The sequence below is a fragment of the Ornithorhynchus anatinus genome, chromosome X4, assembly GCF_004115215.2.
Source record: "Ornithorhynchus anatinus isolate Pmale09 chromosome X4, mOrnAna1.pri.v4, whole genome shotgun sequence".
Taxonomy (NCBI): Eukaryota; Metazoa; Chordata; class Mammalia; order Monotremata; family Ornithorhynchidae; genus Ornithorhynchus; species Ornithorhynchus anatinus.
The window spans coordinates 415,946-433,463 of NC_041752.1; the positions used below are offsets into that span (position 1 = coordinate 415,946).

The 17,518-nt window shown below is 60.4% G+C and overlaps 1 protein-coding gene across 1 annotated transcript in view; it reads right to left on the reverse strand.

Moving 5' to 3' along the window:
- The window catches only part of TSPAN9 (tetraspanin 9), a 47,331-nt gene that overhangs the window by 22,747 nt on the left and 7,066 nt on the right, over window positions 1-17,518 (reverse strand). Inside the window, exon 3 of the mRNA XM_029054468.1 lies at window positions 1,281-1,360. Within this exon, the coding sequence (XP_028910301.1) occupies window positions 1,281-1,343 (63 nt within the window). The 5' untranslated portion in view covers window positions 1,344-1,360. The remainder of the gene's footprint in view (window positions 1-1,280; window positions 1,361-17,518) is intronic.

Sequence of the window (17,518 nt, forward strand, 5' to 3'; positions counted from 1 at the left end):
CTCCTCCAACAAGCCCCATGAGGAGTACAAACCCCTCGGCCACCCCTGACGTCTGTGGATCCATTCACCCCTGCCCTCAGCACTTCCGCTGGTCCGTTTATTCAACTGCACGTTTTCAATTTTCCATTTTGATCACTCTAGTTGGGAATATTTCCACCCATCTCCCTGGTTAGAGCAGAAGCTCTTGGTGGGCAAGGAACATGCCTCTTAACCACGCTGTACTTTCCCAAGTCAATGGGGAGCACGTCACCCTGCGGACGCTCAGGAGGGAGCACCGCACAGCGGGAGCGCTCGGTAAATGCCGACGTATCCCAGAGAGACCCGGAGGGTGCGGGAGTCCCCAGGAGAGGAAGTGCCCGGCCCAGGTGCCACTTCTCACCACCAGCAGGGGTGGAGGGACCGTGAAGGTGGTCAGGGCGAGGGCCCTCACCCCCCCTCCCCACCAGAAGTCACCAGGGGTAGATTCCCCACAGTCGGGACGAGGGGCGGGGAGCGTTCCCTCCCCCTCACCCACGCCAAGGGGACAAGCTTTCTCCCTTCCCCCACTGGCCAGGGAGAAAAGTGGGTCAGAGCAGCTGGCAGAGACCCAGGGCTTCATTGGGGGGGTAAGAGGGGCGTGCCAGCCGTGACTCTCCCCCGGGTGACCCTCCCGCCTGTCCCCTGCCAAAACTGGGCGCTGACCGACTTTCTCTGTCCCTGACCTTGTGTGGGCGATCGTGTGGGGGGGGGGAGACCGGGGGTGTGGTCATTTGGACGGCACAACTGGCCCTTTAAATCCTCTGTCTCTCTCAAACATTTCTGGGCCCTCCCTGTCCCCCCTTCCACCGGGGCACTGCCCCACCCCCAGGATGGGCACCAGTGACCCCGGCAACAGGCCGTACCGCCTATCATCCCGGCATCAAAACCCGCACCCGTCCCCCACAAGTCCCATCCGGTGAGGGCCCCCCCAAGGGCGTCACTCCCCCTGCCCCACCCGGCCCGACCCCCCCACACCGTCCGACCCGGCCTCGCCTCGCGTCCCACGGCCCGCTGGCCTTCCCGCTCGACGCCGCGGCCCCGAAACCGGCCAGACCTCCACCCTGGGCGCCGGCCCCGGCCCCCGGTGGCCCCCACCTACCCGTCCTGCCCCCCAACCGGCCGCCCAGGCCCCAGTTCAGTCTGGTGGGGGCGGCTGGAAAGTTTCCCAGGCCGAGGAGGGGGGAAAGGCGGGGTGGGGGGAGAGGAGGAGAGGGGAGAGGAGGCGACGGGGAGGGGCAGGGCAGGGCAGGGGGAGTACTCACCCAGAAGAGCAGGTTGAAGAGGAACATGCTGTATTTGAGGCAGCAGAGGCAGCCCCGGGCCATGCTGCACCTCCGGAACTCTAGGAGCAAAGCGAAGGACAGGTCCAGATACAAGACGACGAACCGGCCTCCGGGGCGGCCCCCGGGCCGGCCCGCCTTGCCCCCTTCGGGCGCCGGACCCCGGGCCCCGGACGCTCCGTAGAAGGCTCCGGCGGAGAAGCCGCGTCCGCAGGGTCGCCCGGGCCCGGGGTCCGAGTCCCCGCTGTCGAGGGACGGGCTGTGGCGGGGGGACGAGGAGGAGCGGGCGCTACGGGGCGTCCGCATGGCGAGGGGGGCGCGGCGGGGGCGCTGCGGGCCGGGCCGGGCGGACGGGGGGCATCGCTCGGGGGCCGCGGGCTCCCTCCCTCCCTCCCTCCGGACCCCCGGCGGGGGGTGGGGGTGGGGGTGGGGGGGTCTCCTCCGCGGGGGGTCCTCGGCCGGTCCGGCCTTCGTGGTCTGCGGCCCGGCCCGTCCGTCCGGGGGGCCCCGGGCTCCTCCTGCTCGCGGGCCACCGGGCCACCCTCCCTGGCTCGCAGCGCGGCGGCTCGGCCGGTCCTGGGAGATGAGCGGCAGCTGCTGGGCATTCCCTCGGAAAGCCCTGACCTCACTGCCGTCCCGCCCCCCGCCCCTCCTCCCACCCCCCTCCCCTCCCCCCCACGACCCCCCTCGGGGCCCCGCCTCCCCCTCCGTTTCGGACCAATCCGGACCCGCCTCTGTCCCGCCCCTCCAGGAGGGCCCCGGGGAAAGGGGGGGGGGGGTGTCTGCCCCCCAACCCCTCTAAAGGTATTAATGATAAGGCTCACGCTATTGGGTATGAATGGTGATGATGGTCTTTGTTAATAATGTTGGGATTCGTTAAGCGCTTACTGTGCGCAGAGCGCTGTCCTAAGCGCTGGGGGAGAGGCAGGGTCATCAGGTTGGCCCACGGGAGGCTCAGTTAGTCCCGGCTGTGGGACTGTGGGCAAGTCACTTCACTTCTCAGTTCCCTCCTCTGTAAAATGGGGATGAAGACTGTGAGCCTCCCAACCCGATCACCCTGGATCTCCCCCAGCGCTGAGAACAGTGCTCTGCACATAGTGAGCGCTTAACAAATACCGACATTATTATTATTCTAAATGCTGGTATAGATACAGGGTCATCAGGTTGTCCCACGTGAGGCTCACGGTCTTCATCCCCATTTGACAGATGAGGTCACTGAGGCACAGAGAAGTGAAGTGACTTGCCCACAGTCACACAGCTGACAAGCGGCAGAGTCGGGCTTCGAACCCATGACCTCGACTCCTAAGCCCAGGTTCTTTCCACTGGGCCATGCTGCTTCTGCTTACTATGCGCCAAGCCCTGTGGGGGATATAAGGTAAATCGGGTTGTCCCACGTGGGCCTCACAGTTTTCATCCCCATTTTACAGGTGAGGGAACTGAGGCCCAGAGGGGCGAAGTGACTTGCCCAAAGTCACACACCTGGCCAGCGGCGGAGCCGGGATTAGAACCCACGACGTCTGACTCCCAAGCCCGGGCTCTTTCCACTGAGCCATGCTGCTTAAGAGCTTGTTAAGAGTTTACTATGTGCCAAGCACTGTTCTAGGCGCTGGGGCGGATAGAATGTTGCAGGGGGACGGCGTCCAACTTGATCAGTTTGTACTCACCCCAGTGTTTAGTACTTGTTTTGTTTTGCGGTCTGTCTCCCCCGTTTAGACTGTGAGCCCGCTGTGGGGCAGGGGTTGTCTCTATCTGTTGCTGAATCGTACATTCCAAGCGCTTAGTACAGTGCTCTGCACATGGTAAGCACTCAATAAGTACAACTGAATGAACGAATAGAAGGTAATCGGGTTGTCCCAAGCACGGCTCACAGTCTTCATCCCCATTTTACAGATGAGGGAACTGAGGCACAGAAGTGAAGTGACTTGCCCCAAGTCACCCCGCTGATAAGTGGTGGAGCCGGGATTAGAACCCACGACCTCTGACTCACAAGCCCGTGCTCTTGTCACTAAGCCACGCTCCTTCTCTGCCAGGGTTAAACGCTTACTATGCGCCGGGCACTGTACTAAGCGCTGGGGTGGATACAAGCAAATCGGGCTGGACGCAGTCCCTGTCCCACGTGGGGTTCACAGTCTCAATCCCCATTTCGCGGATGAGAAACCTGAGGCACGGAGGAGTTAAATGACTGGCCCAAGGTAACACAGCAAGGCAAGTCGCAGAGCAGGGATTAGAACCCATGACCTTCTGTCTCCCAAGCCTGTGCTCTATCCACTACGCCTTGCTGCTTCTCTTCTCTTCTTGACCCCACTGTGAGCTGCTGGCAGGGGGTGGGCACGGCAGGGCGGAGCTGGAAACTCTAGGAATGTCACAGGCTCCTGAACTTGACAAGTCGGAAGAGGAGGGGGCACAGGGGTCTCCGTGGGGCCGGGGGCGGTTGGGGGAAGCCGAGGAACTCGGTCCTGCCCAGGCCCATTTGTGGTGAGAGCACGGGCCGCGGCTGGGAGGTCATTTTGAAACACACGCACAATACATGCACAAACGTGTACCTTGCACACGTACACAAAAAATACTTGGTTTTTGTCAAGTGCTCACTTTGTGTCAAGCACCGTAATAGAAGGTAGTCAGGTTGGACACAGTCCCTGTCCCACGTGATGCTCAGAGTCCAAGTAGGAAGGAGACCGGGTTTTGAATCCCCATTTCACAGACGAGAAACCTGAGGCACAGAGGAGTTAAGTGACTCGCCCAAGTTCACCCAGCAGGCACGTGGCAGAGCTGGGATTAGAACCCAGGGCCTCAGAATCCTAGGCCCGCCGGGCTCTTTCCACTTGGCTGCTCACCACCCACACCAACCCTCGTCCTCGTGCAATCCCACCGACGCCCCCAGGGTGAGTCCCACCCTGGCAGGAAGCACTCGGCTCTGCGCTCTGGTCAGGGCACGTCGGGTCAGGGTACACAGTCAGTTTAGGGTCCCAACCTCTCTCTCTCCGCCGAAGAGAGGCCCCAACTCCAGCTCCTGGCTCTCAGCTCCATGTGGGACTTCAAGCCGGGCACCTAGACCCGTTCCCAGCCTCGGTTTCCCCACCTTTCTCCCCTCCCCACTTGGAGCCAACCCAAGCTCCCGGATGCCCGGCCAGAAGCCGCGGGTTGGGAGCATGTCACTGGGGGAGATACGTGGTCTGCAGAAGGGCCGAAGAGGCAACTCTACCCTCTGCCCCACTCCAGACCCAAAGGGCAGGTGTCTGCGGGTTAGCAGCCTACCTTAACCCGCAAGCCTGGCGTAAGGAGGCAACTCCGGCCTGGGCGGCGTGGTACGGGACAGGGGCAGTGCGGGGCGCGGCGAGGGAGGGGAGGGCCCTGCGGCAGCCCGGAGAACCGCAAGGAGCCGGTTGCTTTGGCAGGCTCCTCCCCGCGCCCCCCAGGACCCCCCGCGGTCCCCGCGGACGGGAATCGGGCCTTGGTTTTTCGAGAAGAAATGAAGTGAGTGCAGGCTTCCCCACGGGAGGACTATCAGCTGCAGCATCTTCCTACAGCAGACAGACATCCGGAGAGCAGAAAATGACCAACTCCTGCTCTCTCGCTCCCTCCTCCCCAGTCTTCCAGAATCCAGGGGTACGGTGGAAGCCGGGGGTCTCTGCCAGGTCTCTGCATGCATGCGCGCGCACGCACGCAAACACACACACAGTCAGAATGGCTCATCCTCAGTCCAGTCCCCGTCCCCCCGTGGGTTTGGGGATGGAGGACCATCTCCCCCCCCCCTCCCGACCCCTCCATTCCCTCCCCCATTTCCCTGCAGCCCCGCCCCCACTCTGCAGGGCCTGGAGACTCCGGCCCGACTCCCCGCAGCAGAACGATCTCTCCCGGGGGGAGTGGGGTAGGCAGACCAACTGACAGACACCGGGGGGGTCCGGCCACTCCTGCCTGCCGGGGGGGGACGGGGGGACGGGGGGGATGGAAACCCTACTGGACTCGGCTAAAACGGAACTGAGAATTTAACTAAGCCAGCCCCCTGCTTCGAGGCTTCTCAGCTGCCCCCTGCCCCTTTCTCCACCCTGAGGTTCAGCACAGGGCACAGCGTAGTCAATCGTATTTATTGAGCGCTTACTGTGCGCAGAGCGTTGTACTAAGAGCTAATACAGACACATTCCCTGCCCGTAACGAGCTTACAGTCTAGAGGGGGAGGCAAAAATTAGTACAAATTACAGATATGGACACGAGGGAGCTCGTTGTGGGCAGGGAATGAGTCTGTCATTGTTCTGTATTGTCCCAAGCACTTAGTATAGTGGTTTGCACACAGTAAGTGATCAATAAGTACGACTGAATGAATAAGTGTTGTAGGGCTGGGAGGAGGGATAAATACAGGGCGATGCAGGAGGAAGTGGGAAAAGAAAGAAGGACTCAGTCAGGGAAGACCTCTCGGAGGAGGGCTCAGCATCTCACAGAAGAGGAGGAAATGACACTAGTCTCCCTCTTGGAGCCATCCCCATGAACTCGGGGTGTCTTTCTCATTTAAATCACAACACCTGGGGGTGTCCTAAGGGTTGCCCCTGACCCGAGCCCCCGTGCCGGGTCACTCTCCTCAGTCCCCCATCCCCGCAGGGAGGCCCACGAGGTCACTCAGTCCAGCCCCGCTGGGCCAGAATCCATGCCCGTCGCCTGCCCTCTCTGGATTCCAGCACTTGCCCCCGCCATGTGGAAGGGGCTGAGGCTGCACAGAGCTGAGGGGCCACAGGACCCTGTTGGCGGGTTGAGGTCAGGTCAGCGCCAGACAGGGTCAGAGGTGCTCCTAGAACGATTTCGCCCATCCCCCTGCCTCCCGGCCGGGGGGCCCTAGAGGGCAACGGGCAGGAAGCTGCGCTAGCTAGTCATTGCTCCCCAATATAGGAAGTTCACCAGCGTGTCTACCCTCACCCTCTGTGGCTCCTCCCTCGGCCCGCTCACTCCCGTTCAAGCACCCGGAGGGCTACGTCCACCTTCACCTCTGGCCCTTCCGCTAACCCGACCTTAAAGGTTCCTGACCCATTTCCTCCTGGGATCTGGAGCATGTCCGCACATTCACAGGCTCACCAACACACGTGCCCCCTTCCTCCCGGCCCCTGACCCCCTCGGGCCCCAGGGGAGAGAGGGGAGGAGGTGGGGGGGGGGGTGCGCAGGATGGATTGCACAGCTGTCCGCTGCCAGACCGGGAGGCCCTGGGGGAGGCCCAGGAGGGAGGAAAAGCCGCAGATATTTCCCCACCGATCTGTGCCGGGTGAGAGTCCGGGAGGAATATTTTTGGGCGCCTCCAGGGGCTCGGCTTCACTTCCGCTCGGGCTCAGTCTGAGGCGCCACCGGCCCCACCGCTACCCGTCCGTCAGCCTGCCTCCAGCCGGGGGCCCTCCACACCCCCACGACAGGAGAGGCCTATGTCCGTCAGTCTGCCCGTCCACGTGCCCTCCTTCCCCTGGCCTCTTCAGCCTCTAGCTACCGGCCCCTCACGGTTACCGGTTACCACGCTGGTTACCGTACCCTCCCGCCTACGAGACGCATGGTACCGACAGTGAGCAGACGTGATTTGGGACGGAGGTGTTCCGAAGAGCATGCGGGGGTGGAGAGTTGCCTTGCTTGGCCCATGACTCCAACTGGGCTGTTCTGTCCGTCCAGGGCTTTGCCAAGGGGCAGAGCGTCAGGAGATTAACTCTTCCGGGCACAGATCCGGGAACGAGGTTTGGACTGCTCTCCTGGGGAATGTAGGGAGACCAGGCTGGGGGTGAAGGGGGTGGCAAGGGTGCAAGGAGATGGGCTGGGTGGGTGAAGGGGGTGACAGGGGTACAGGAAGACGAGTTGGTGGTGGAGGAGGCATAACGAGATGGGACTGGCAGTGAAGAGGGTGGCAGCGGTTCCAGGAAGATGGGTTGGAGCTAGAGGAGGTTTGGGGGGGCGGCTGGGGGTGGAGGAGGCATAGAGGGATGGAGCTGGGGGATGAAAAGAGTGACAGGATTGTAGTAAGATGGAGGGAGCGTGAGGGGCGGGGTTGGGGGTGGAGGAGGTGTGGAGGGATGGGGTTGGAAGGAAGAGGGTGGCAAGGAGGTTGGAATATAGCTTGGGGGGGAGGAAGGAACAGACCCAGGCGGTGGAAGGGGAGCAGGGGGCCAGTGCCTGGTGTGTGGGGGCCGCTCCCACATCAGGCAGCCCCAAGCCCAGCCCCACATTCTGACCTGGCGGCCGGATCCGGCCCCTCTGCTGCCAGGCCGGGCTTCCAGCAGGGGCTTTACACAGGGGCTCCGCGAGGGCAGCTGAATGGGCACCGTGCCACCGCAGGTCACAAACCCAACAGAGCCCCCGTTGCCTCTCCAGACTTTGTGCTCTAGGGCTCCATCTCTCCCCGTCCCTCCCCCGGGGGGCCCCCAGGGAGGCCACCCTCAGGGTTGGGGCAAGGGAGCAGCCAGCAGAAGCCTACCTCCCTTTCCTGGCAACCTCAAAGAATTCCAGGGTGCAGGCTCCCGCTCTCCCCCCCCCCCCCCCCACACGCGCGCGTGCTCCTCTGCCCAGATCCCTGGCCCTAGGGGCTCTCTTGTGCCCACGAACAGCAGAATCCCCGGGTACAGCAGCAAAGGGTGACTGAAAACTGCCAGTGTGCCATGGGGCATCACCCGTGCAAATTACCTGCAGATGGCATGCTGATGGGATGGGTGCGTGAATACAAGCGCCAGCCCCGTTGGCCACTTCAGGTATTTTCCCAGAGAGCATAAGGTCCCTTCCCGCCCCCCTGCCCCTCCACCCAAGAGAGACAGTTCTGGCCAGGGCTCCTTCCCGGCCAGGTCCCGGGGACCGGGCCCCATTATACAGGCGGGATCACTGAGGCCCAGAGATCCCCTGCGTCCAGCTCCCCCTGGGTTTGGCTTCCGGACACCCGCCCCCCGCCGCGATGCACATTCGGCCTCACGATCTGGTGGGTGGGCTGCGAACCCCTGGACCCCGCGCCCCAGGCCCCATCCCTAACGCCTCGTTCCCGGCATCTCCCCGGCGACCTTGAGAGAGACGGGCGGACGGACAGACGGACGGACTGATGGAGCCGGCAGCTGCGGGGGGCGGAACCACCGGCGGCAACGGCAACAGCTGGCGGTGGGGGCCGGGGGGGTGGTGAGGGAGCCGTGGGGGGTGGCCCCTCGCTCGCTGCCGAAACCCAAGGTGGGGAGGGGGAAAGGGGAAGGGATGGGGAGGGGCGGCAGTCTCCAAACCTTCTCTTTTTATGGCCAGTCTATTCTCTCTTCCCTTATACTGGGAGTCCCAGGAGGGGCAGGGACTGGGTCCCCTCTGCCTGTCTTGTATCTAACCCAGTGCATAGCCATAATCATAAAAATAATCATGTTAACAGTATTTCTTAAGCGCTAACCATGGGCTAAGAGCTGGGGTAGGAACGAGATAATCAGGTTGGATACAGTCCCTGTCCCACCCGGGGCTTACGGTCTAACGGGGAGGGAGAACGGATATAGAATTCCCACTTTACCGATGAGGACAGTTAGCACAGTGCTTGACACAGAGTAAGCACTCAGCAAATAACGGAGTTATCATTTTAATTAACGAACCCAGCTCCGGGTCTCGCAGGGACAGACAGATGCGGGGAGGAAAAATAGGGCACTGCCCCTGGCCCAGACCGGCCCCCGGGCTGAGCCAGGAGCAGAGCAAGCACACGTGGCCGGCAGGTGGTGAGACTGAAAGAGGGACTCCCCGGGAACCAGATCGGGAAACCGGGGGAGGCTGGTGGGGAGGTCCCTTCTGGACCCGGGAAAGGATGGGGCCAGGAAGAGGGCAGGATGGGGGTGTTGGCGGCCGACGGCCCCGGGTCCCGGGATCAGCCGCGGCTCGAGAAAGATGGAGAGGGGACGGGTCAGGACTCAACGGTGAGCCGGACCCAGGTTAGGGGGTGGAGGCGGGTAGGGGCAGGGGGTGAGGGCCGCTAGGGGGCCCCAGAGCCACAGGTGGAAAGGATACAGCAGGGGCTGAATAAGAGGGAGAAAGGGGAGGGAGATGGAGAGGGTCTCTGGTCTCCCCCTGCCCCCTCCGCCGGCTGGCTGGGGGACCCTCCGGCCCAGCTGTTCCCGCGTGGCTCGGATGCCAAGGACGCCGGACATTCCCCGGCCCGGGGCACCGTGGCATGACTGGCCTTGGGCCACAGCAGGGAGACGCCCACAGCCCTCCCCCACCATCTGCTTCCGGCCTAGGGGCAGAAAGCCCCGGCCCCAGAGCAGAGTGGCCGGCACCCGGTCAGAGAGTGGGACGCCGTGTGAGAGTGTGAGACGAGGGTCAGGACCGCCTCCCTCCCCCGACCTCCAGCCACTCCCTTCTCCCCACACCGGATCCATCCCCCGGGGGTTGAAGGGAGAGGCCTTTCAGGGCAGGGTGTAGGACTCCAGCAGCCCCCACTTCCACACCACCTCCCCTGGCCTCCCCTAGATAGGGCTGCCAATGATCCTGAGACTCAGTTTCCCCAAGACAGGGTTGCCACACATCCTCTGGTTTGGTTTCCCTAGGACGGGGACCCTGCTGGCTCCATGACTAGGTTTCCCCAAGAGAGGCCCGACGCTCACCGTCGACTCAGTTTTCCCAGGATAGGGCTGCTGGGGTGTAGGGACTCGGGGGAGGGGGGACAAAAGGGGATGGCCCTTTTGCTTTTTCAGGGGGTACTGGGCGGCAGATCCGATTTTCACAAATGGATTTACTAGATTACATTCCTCACCCGGGCAGCTGTCCCTGTCAAATAAATAATGGCCGGCTTACATTTATAGATCACCGCCCATCCTGCGCCCGCCTGCATCTGGTGGCTGGGGCCTGGGAAAGGCGGACAGTGGGGGGTGGGGGCCAAGGCAGGGGGATGGCTTGGGGGGCTGGGGGGGGGCTGGCGGATGGCGACAGACACCGGGTCCAGGGTAACATGGGGTTCGTGAGCTCTGAGAACTAGCTCTCTAATTCTAATGTATGTTCCAGAGCACCCAGCACAACACTCGCCTTCAGCAGGTACCCAGTGCAGCGCGTTGCCCACAGAGGAATCCGCAACAGTGCCCTGCACACAGCGGGCACCCAACCCGGAGGTGTGCCTACAGCAGGAGTCCAGCACAACACTGCAACCATTGGGATGGGAAGAGAGAGGAGCCGGGAGAAGGAGGGGCCGTGGAAGGGGGCCGCTGGGGAAGGAAGAAGAAAGCTCCAAAGAAGCAGCTCCTCCAAAGCCATGCCCCTGCAGCTTCCAGAAACGAGCGGGGTCTTCGGCCAGAACCCGGAAGCCCCGCTAAAAGAAGGGAAAGCCCAGGGACAGGGGCCGGTCGGGCGAGGGGCTGGACCACGGGACAGGAAGTGCAACTGGAAGGGGAGAGAAAGGGGGGGAGTGACCGCTGGCTGCCTGCCCCGCTCCCTGCAGCTTGCAGAATGTAAGCCTCTGCTCCGGCTCTGTTCCCAGAGTGGGACCCCCCCCACCTCCGGCCCCCCAAGGGGTCAGAGCCCGATTTCCCAGTGAAGGAATGTGGCAGCTGAGACCACCTGGAAGGGAGGATGGGGGAGCCCGGGAGACGCCGTCAGCCCTGCCCAGCTGGTCACCCCACCGGGCTCCCCGCTCCTCTCCCAGCCCCCCATCCAAGCGAAGCGGAGCCCTGTTGTACTGTCCTCTCCCAAGCGCTTAGTACAGTACTCCGCACACAGTAAGGGCTCAATAAATACGAGTGAATGAATGAATGTCCTTTTCCCCCTCCCCATCGGAGGGAGGCAGGGCAGGGTGGTGAGAGTCCCGTCTGTTCCCGTCCCCCTCCCCGTCCAAGCGAAGCGGGGCTGTGTGGTGGGCGCCCTTCCAGGGCTGTGTGGTAGGATAACCTGAGTGGGGCAAGGTAGCACAGGAGCCCACATCCAAGAGGCCACACACACAACCAATACTTTTGCCAGCCACACACAACCGGCTTAGGATCCAGCTGTCCTGGGTTCTCCGCCTCAGTCATTCAATAGTATTTATTGAGCGCTTACTGTGTGCACGGCACCGTACTAAGTGCTTGGAATGTACAATTCGGCAACAGACAGAGCTTACATTGACGGGCTTACAGTCTAACTGGGGGAGACAGATGGACAAAAACAAGACAACTTAATCGCAATAAATACAATCAAGGGGATGTACGCCTCATGCTGTAGCATAAACCTGGGCAAGTCGCTTAACTTGCGGGTGCCTCAGTTTCCTCATCTGTAAAATGGGGATAAAAACCTACTCCCTCCTACGTAGACTGTGAATCCCATGTGGGACGGGGACTGTGCCCGACCTAATTATCTCTGTATCCACCCCAGTGCTTAGAATAGCAGCACTGGGTAAGCATTTAACAAGTACCATAGAAGCAAAAAGCCAAAAAGCCACCACCGACTGACCGAAAGCCCCACACAGCCCCTAAATACTGCTCCACATCCAGGGATGCACAGGACTTGTTCATTCCAAGCGCTTACTACAGTGCTCTGCACATAATAATAATAATAATGTCGGTATTTGTTAAGCGCTTACTATGTGCAGAGCACTGTTCTAAGCGCTGGGGTAGATACAGGGTGATCAGGTTGTCCCACGTGGGGCTCACAGTTTTAACCCCCATTTGACAGAGGAGGTAACTGAGACACAGAGAAGTAGAGAAGCAGCGTGGCTCAGTGGAAAGAGCCCGGGCTTTGGAGCCAGAGGTCATGGGTTCGAATCCCGGCTCCGCCACTTGTCAGCTGTGTGACTGTGGGCAAGTCACTTCACTTCTCTGGGCCTCAGTTACCTCATCTGTAAAATGGGGATGAAGACTGTGAGCCCCACGTGGGACAACCTGATTCCCTCGTGTCTACCCCCGCGCTCAGAACAGTGCTCTGCACATAGTAAGCGCTTAACAAATACCAACATCATTATTATTATTATTAAGTGACTTGCCCACAGTCACACAGCAGACATGTGGCAGAGTGGGGATAGTAAGCGCTCAATAAATACTATTGAATGAATGAATGAATGACCTCGGGGAGGCTGATGGATGGATCTGGGCTTCCACTGGATGGCAAGCTTCAAATGCCGCGGGGGTCCCGGGTCCGCCGCAGGACGGGGACACGGCCGGGGACACGGCCAGGTACACGGCCCTGTACACGGCCGGAGCTGGCTCGGCGGCGCCACCTGGCGGCCGCGCAGGCTCACACCGCCAGGCCCCCCCCGACTCAGCAGCGCCGCCTGCTGGCCACCCGCAACCTCCGACGGCGGGACCCGATCTCGGCAGCGCCGCCTGCTGGCCACACCGAACCTGGCACCGCAGCACCGGATCCCCGACTGGAGGCTGGTGAGTCTGCACAGACCCTCGCACGCTAATCATCATGTTGGTACTTGTTAAGCGCTTACTCTGTGCAGAGCACTGTTCGAAGCGCTGGGGGAGAGACGGGGCCATCAGGTTGTCCCACGTGAGGCTCACAGTCTTCACCCCCATTTGACAGAGGAGGGAACTGAGGCCCAGAGAAGTGACTTGCCCACAGTCACACAGCTGACAAGCGGCAGAGGCGGCATTCGAACCCATGACCTCCGACTCCCAAGCCCGTGCTCTTTTGAGGGCTTCCTATGTGCACAGCACTGTTCTAAGCGCTGGGGTGGATACAGGGTCATCAGGTTGTCCCACATGAGGCTCAGATGAGGTCACTGAGGCCCAGGGAAGTGAAGTAACTTGCCCACAGTCACAAAGCTGACAAGCGGCAGAGGCGGCATTCGAACCCATGACCTCCGACTCCCAAGCCCGTGCTCTTTTGAGGGCTTCCTATGTGCACAGCACTGTTCTAAGCGCTGGGGTGGATACAGGGTCATCAGGTTGTCCCACATGAGGCTCAGATGAGGTCACTGAGGCCCAGAGAAGTGAAGTGACTTGCCCACAGTCACACAGCTGACAAGCGGCAGAGGCGGCATTCGAACCCATGACCTCCGGCTCCCAAGCCCGTGCTCTTTTGAGGGCTTCCTATGTGCACAGCACTGTTCTAAGCGCTGGGGTGGATACAGGGTCATCAGGTTGTCCCACATGAGGCTCAGATGAGGTCACTGAGGCCCAGAGAAGTGAAGTGACTTGCCCACAGTCACACAGCTGGCAAGAGGCAGAGCCGGGATTCGAACCCATGACCTCCGACTCCCAAACCCGGGCTCTTTCCACTGAGCTACGCCGACTCCTCTACCTCGTTGGTATTTAGAGAAGCAGCGTGGCTCAGTGGAAAGAGCCCGGGCTTTGGAGTCAGAGGTCATGGGTTCGAATCCCGGCTCGGCCGCTTGTCAGCTGTGTGACTGTGGGCAAGTCACTTCACTTCTCTGGGCCTCAGTTCCCTCATCTGTAAAATGGGGATGAAGACTGTGAGCCCCACGTGGGACGACCCGATTCCCGTGTCTACCCCAGCGCTTAGAACAGTGCTCGGCACATAGTAAGCGCTTAACAAATACCAACATTATTATGTGCCCGCTCCTGCCCGCCGGCCATGTTCTCTGTTGGACTGCCAGCTCCTCGAGAGCACTGATCATGTCTACATGTTCTTCCGTGTGGGGAACACGGTAACAGCAAAGGGGCGTCAGGTTAGAGGGTGTATGGATGCGTATCTGTGTGTGTGTGTGTGTTAGGGAAGGCCTCCTGGAGGAGGTGATTATGAAGGCTATCTACTCACTGTACTAATAATAATGTTGGTATTTGTTAAGCGCTTACTACGTGCCGAGCACTGTTCTAAGCGCTGGGGGAGATCCAGGGTCATCAGGGGGTCCCACGTGAGGCTCACGGTTAATCCCCATTTGACAGAGGAGGTCACTGAGGCCCAGAGAAGTGAAGTGACTTGCCCACAGTCCACCCAGCTGAGAAGTGGCAGAGCCGGCATTCGAACTCATGACCTCGGGCTCCCACGCCCAAGCGCTGAGCCACGCTGCTTCAGGTAGGAGGGAGTACGACTTTATCCCCATTTTACAGATGAGGACACCGAGGCCCAGGCAAGTGACGTAAGGTTAAGCTGCAGCATGAGGTGGAGAACCCAGGACAGCCGGATCCTATCTAATCATCTACTCAGTGTACCTTGATCCGGTCTCTCTTGCTGCCAACCCCATGCCCAAGCCCTTCCTCTGGCCCTCACATCTGACAGACAACTTGCCCCATCTTCACAGCCCTACTAAAATTATATCTATATCTATATTATATAGAAGCAGCGTGGCTCAGTGGAAAGAGCGCGGGCTTCGGGGTCAGAGGTCATGAGTTCGACTCCCGGCTCTGCCACTTGTCAGCTGGGTGACTGTGGGCAAGTCACTTCACTTCTCTGGGCCTCGGTTCCCTCATCTGTAAAATGGGGATTAACTGTGAGCCCCACGTGGGGACAACCTGATTCCCCTACGTCTACCCCGGCGCTTAGAACAGTGCTCTGCACATAGTAAGCGCCTAACAAATACCAACATTATTATTATTACATCTCCCAATATAAAGCAGTGTGGCTTAGTGCACGGGCTGGGGAGACAGAGGACACGGGTTCTAATCCTGCCTCTCCCACTCGTCTGCCGTGCGACCCCGGGCGAGCCGCTTAACTTCTCCGTGCCTGTTACCTCATCTGTAAAATGGGTATGAGAACTATGAGCCCCACATGGGACAACTTGATACTCGTATCTACCCCAGCGCTTACAACGGGGCTCAGCACGTAGTGAGCGCTTAACTAATACCATAATAATACGAAGAAAGTCTATCTTGACTCATTTCCCCACCCTATTCACCCTCCCTTCTGCATCACCTGTTGTCCCTGTCTGTACCGTTTAAGCACTCTGTTACTCAGCTCAACCTCAGATCACAGCACTTTTGCACAAAATCCTTATACTTTGCCACTTCTCCTATCCGTAATCTATTTTCACGTCTCTCCCCTCTTCGAGACTGGAAGCTCCTTGAGGGGCAGGGATCGGGTCGACCAAGTCTGTCCTACTGTCCTCTCCCAAGAACTTATTATGAGGCCTCTCCACCCATTAAAGGTTTCAAAAAAAATGCCATCGACTGACCGGCCACCTGCTGAGACATGGCAGCCCCCGAGGCCTTGGGGGCCGGGACCGGCACCGCTTCTCGGGTCCGGACAGACGGAGCCTACGTCCGCAAGATCTGGGTGGAGGTTAAAAGGGTTCGCCCGGAGGGGAGTGGCCGCAAGAAACTTCTGATTTGGGAGCTGTCAATCAGGCCTAGCTACTGGAGGGGGCAGGGGGTGCCTGGTGCCACCCTGTGGCCATGGGGCAGATGGCAGCAGAGTGGAGCTGGACTAAGAGGGGGAAGGGGCAGAACTGCAAAAGGAAATGAAACCGAGACTGAAACCAGGAGTAAGGAGGGGGTACGGTAATGATTGAGCAGCAGCGTGGCTCAGTGGAAAGAGTCCGGGTTTGGGAGTCGGAGGTCACGGGTTCTAATCCCCCTTCCGCCACTTGTCAGCTGGGTGACTTTGGGCAACTCATGTAACTTCTCTGTGCCTCAGTTACCTCATCTGTAAAATGGAGATTAAGATTGTGAGCCCCATGTGGGACAGGCTGATCAACTTGTATCCCCCCCCCCCCAGCGCTTAGAACAGTGCTCGGCACATAGTAAGCGCTTAACAAATATCATCATTATTATTATTATAACGATAATAATTAGCGGTATTTGTTAAGCACTTCCTAGGCGCCCAGCACTGTAGTAAGCACTAGGATAGATACAAGATAATCAGGTCAGATACAATTTCTGTCCCACTTGCGTCTCACAGTCTAACTAGGAGGGAGAACAGGTACGGAATCCCCATTTGACTACAAAGCAAGCAGACACAGAAGTGACTTGCCCAAGGTCACTCAGAGGGCAAGCGGAAGTGTGGGGATTAGAACCTAGGTCCTCTGGCTCCCCAAAATGCGTCATTTCCACTAAACCACGCTGGAAGATTTTTCCTAGGCACCCGCTGTGTCCAGAGCACTCTGCTGGGCGCCGGCTTTCCTGGGCGCCTGCTGGGCGCAGAGTGCTGGGCTGGGTGTTTGCTATGTATAGAACGCCAGATTGAAGAGAAGCAGCGTGGCTCAGTGGAAAGAGCCCGGGCTTTGGAGTCGGACGTCATGGGTTCGAATCCCGGGCTCCGCCACCTGTCAGCTGTGTGACTTGGGGCAAGTCGCTTAACTTCTCGGTGCCTCAGTTCCCTCCTCTGTAAAATGGGGATGAAGACTGTGAGCCCCACGTGGGACAACCTGATTCCCCCGGGTCTACCCCTGCGCTTAGAACGGTGCTCGGCACATAGTAAGCGCTTAACAAATGCCAACGTTATTAGATCGGGCCCCGGCTGGGGGCAGAGCACTGGGCCGGGCGCCTGCTGTGTGCAGTGCGGTTGGGAGAGTCCTGTGCTGGACATCCAGTGGGTGAGGGAAGGTGAGAGGCTGGGGCTGAAATTGGAGGAGTGGTCTCAGCAGCTCCTTTACCGGGTCGCCCTCACCCACGGCCCCGTCCATCCGTCTGTCCATCCGTCTGTCTGTGCCCTCCGGACCTCAGCCGTTCTGCCCCACCACCCCATCCGAGAAACTGGGAGGGGGGTAGGGGGACCACACTCCCCCAGCCAGGCCCACTCACCCCCCACCCACCAGGAGACACTACCCCCCGCCCCCAGGGTCCCGGAGGCTGGCACAGCTGGAGGCTCCCTCCCTCGCTGACCGACAGACCTCTCTATTGTCCAGCCCAGCGGCCAGGGCTGAGTCACCGCCCGCTGCATTGTCCTGGGGTCCCGGAGGAAGCTCCCGCCCTTTGGGCAGGAAACCGGGTGCTGCTCAAGCCCTCCCGGCCCCCAGACCCCCACCCCTTGGGATTCTCCCACCGGCCAGAGACCGAACAGGAGTCCAGAGCTCACTCTGCCCCCGCCCGCTCCGTCGGGTGCAAGGTCCTGGGCCGGATGGGCCAGGGGCACCGGCCCAGTGGGCAGGGGAAGGGTGGTATCCCTCCCGCCCAGAGACCAGCAGTGAGCCCAACTGGGAACCAGAACTCCCGGGGCCTGGCCCAGTACTGCCACTGATTTGCTGGGTGACCATGGGTTGCTCTGTCCCTCCCGGGGCCTCAGTTTCCCCTTCTGCAAAACAGAGAGCCTGGTCCCTACTCCTCCCCCGCACTGGAAACGTGCCCAACCTCGAAGCGGGGACAAAAGACCTCTCTCCGGGGGGCACTGCCCAGCTCCCCCAGGACCTCCATCTGACCTCCAGCCAGGGCTACAAAGCCGCAAGCCCCAGAGGAATA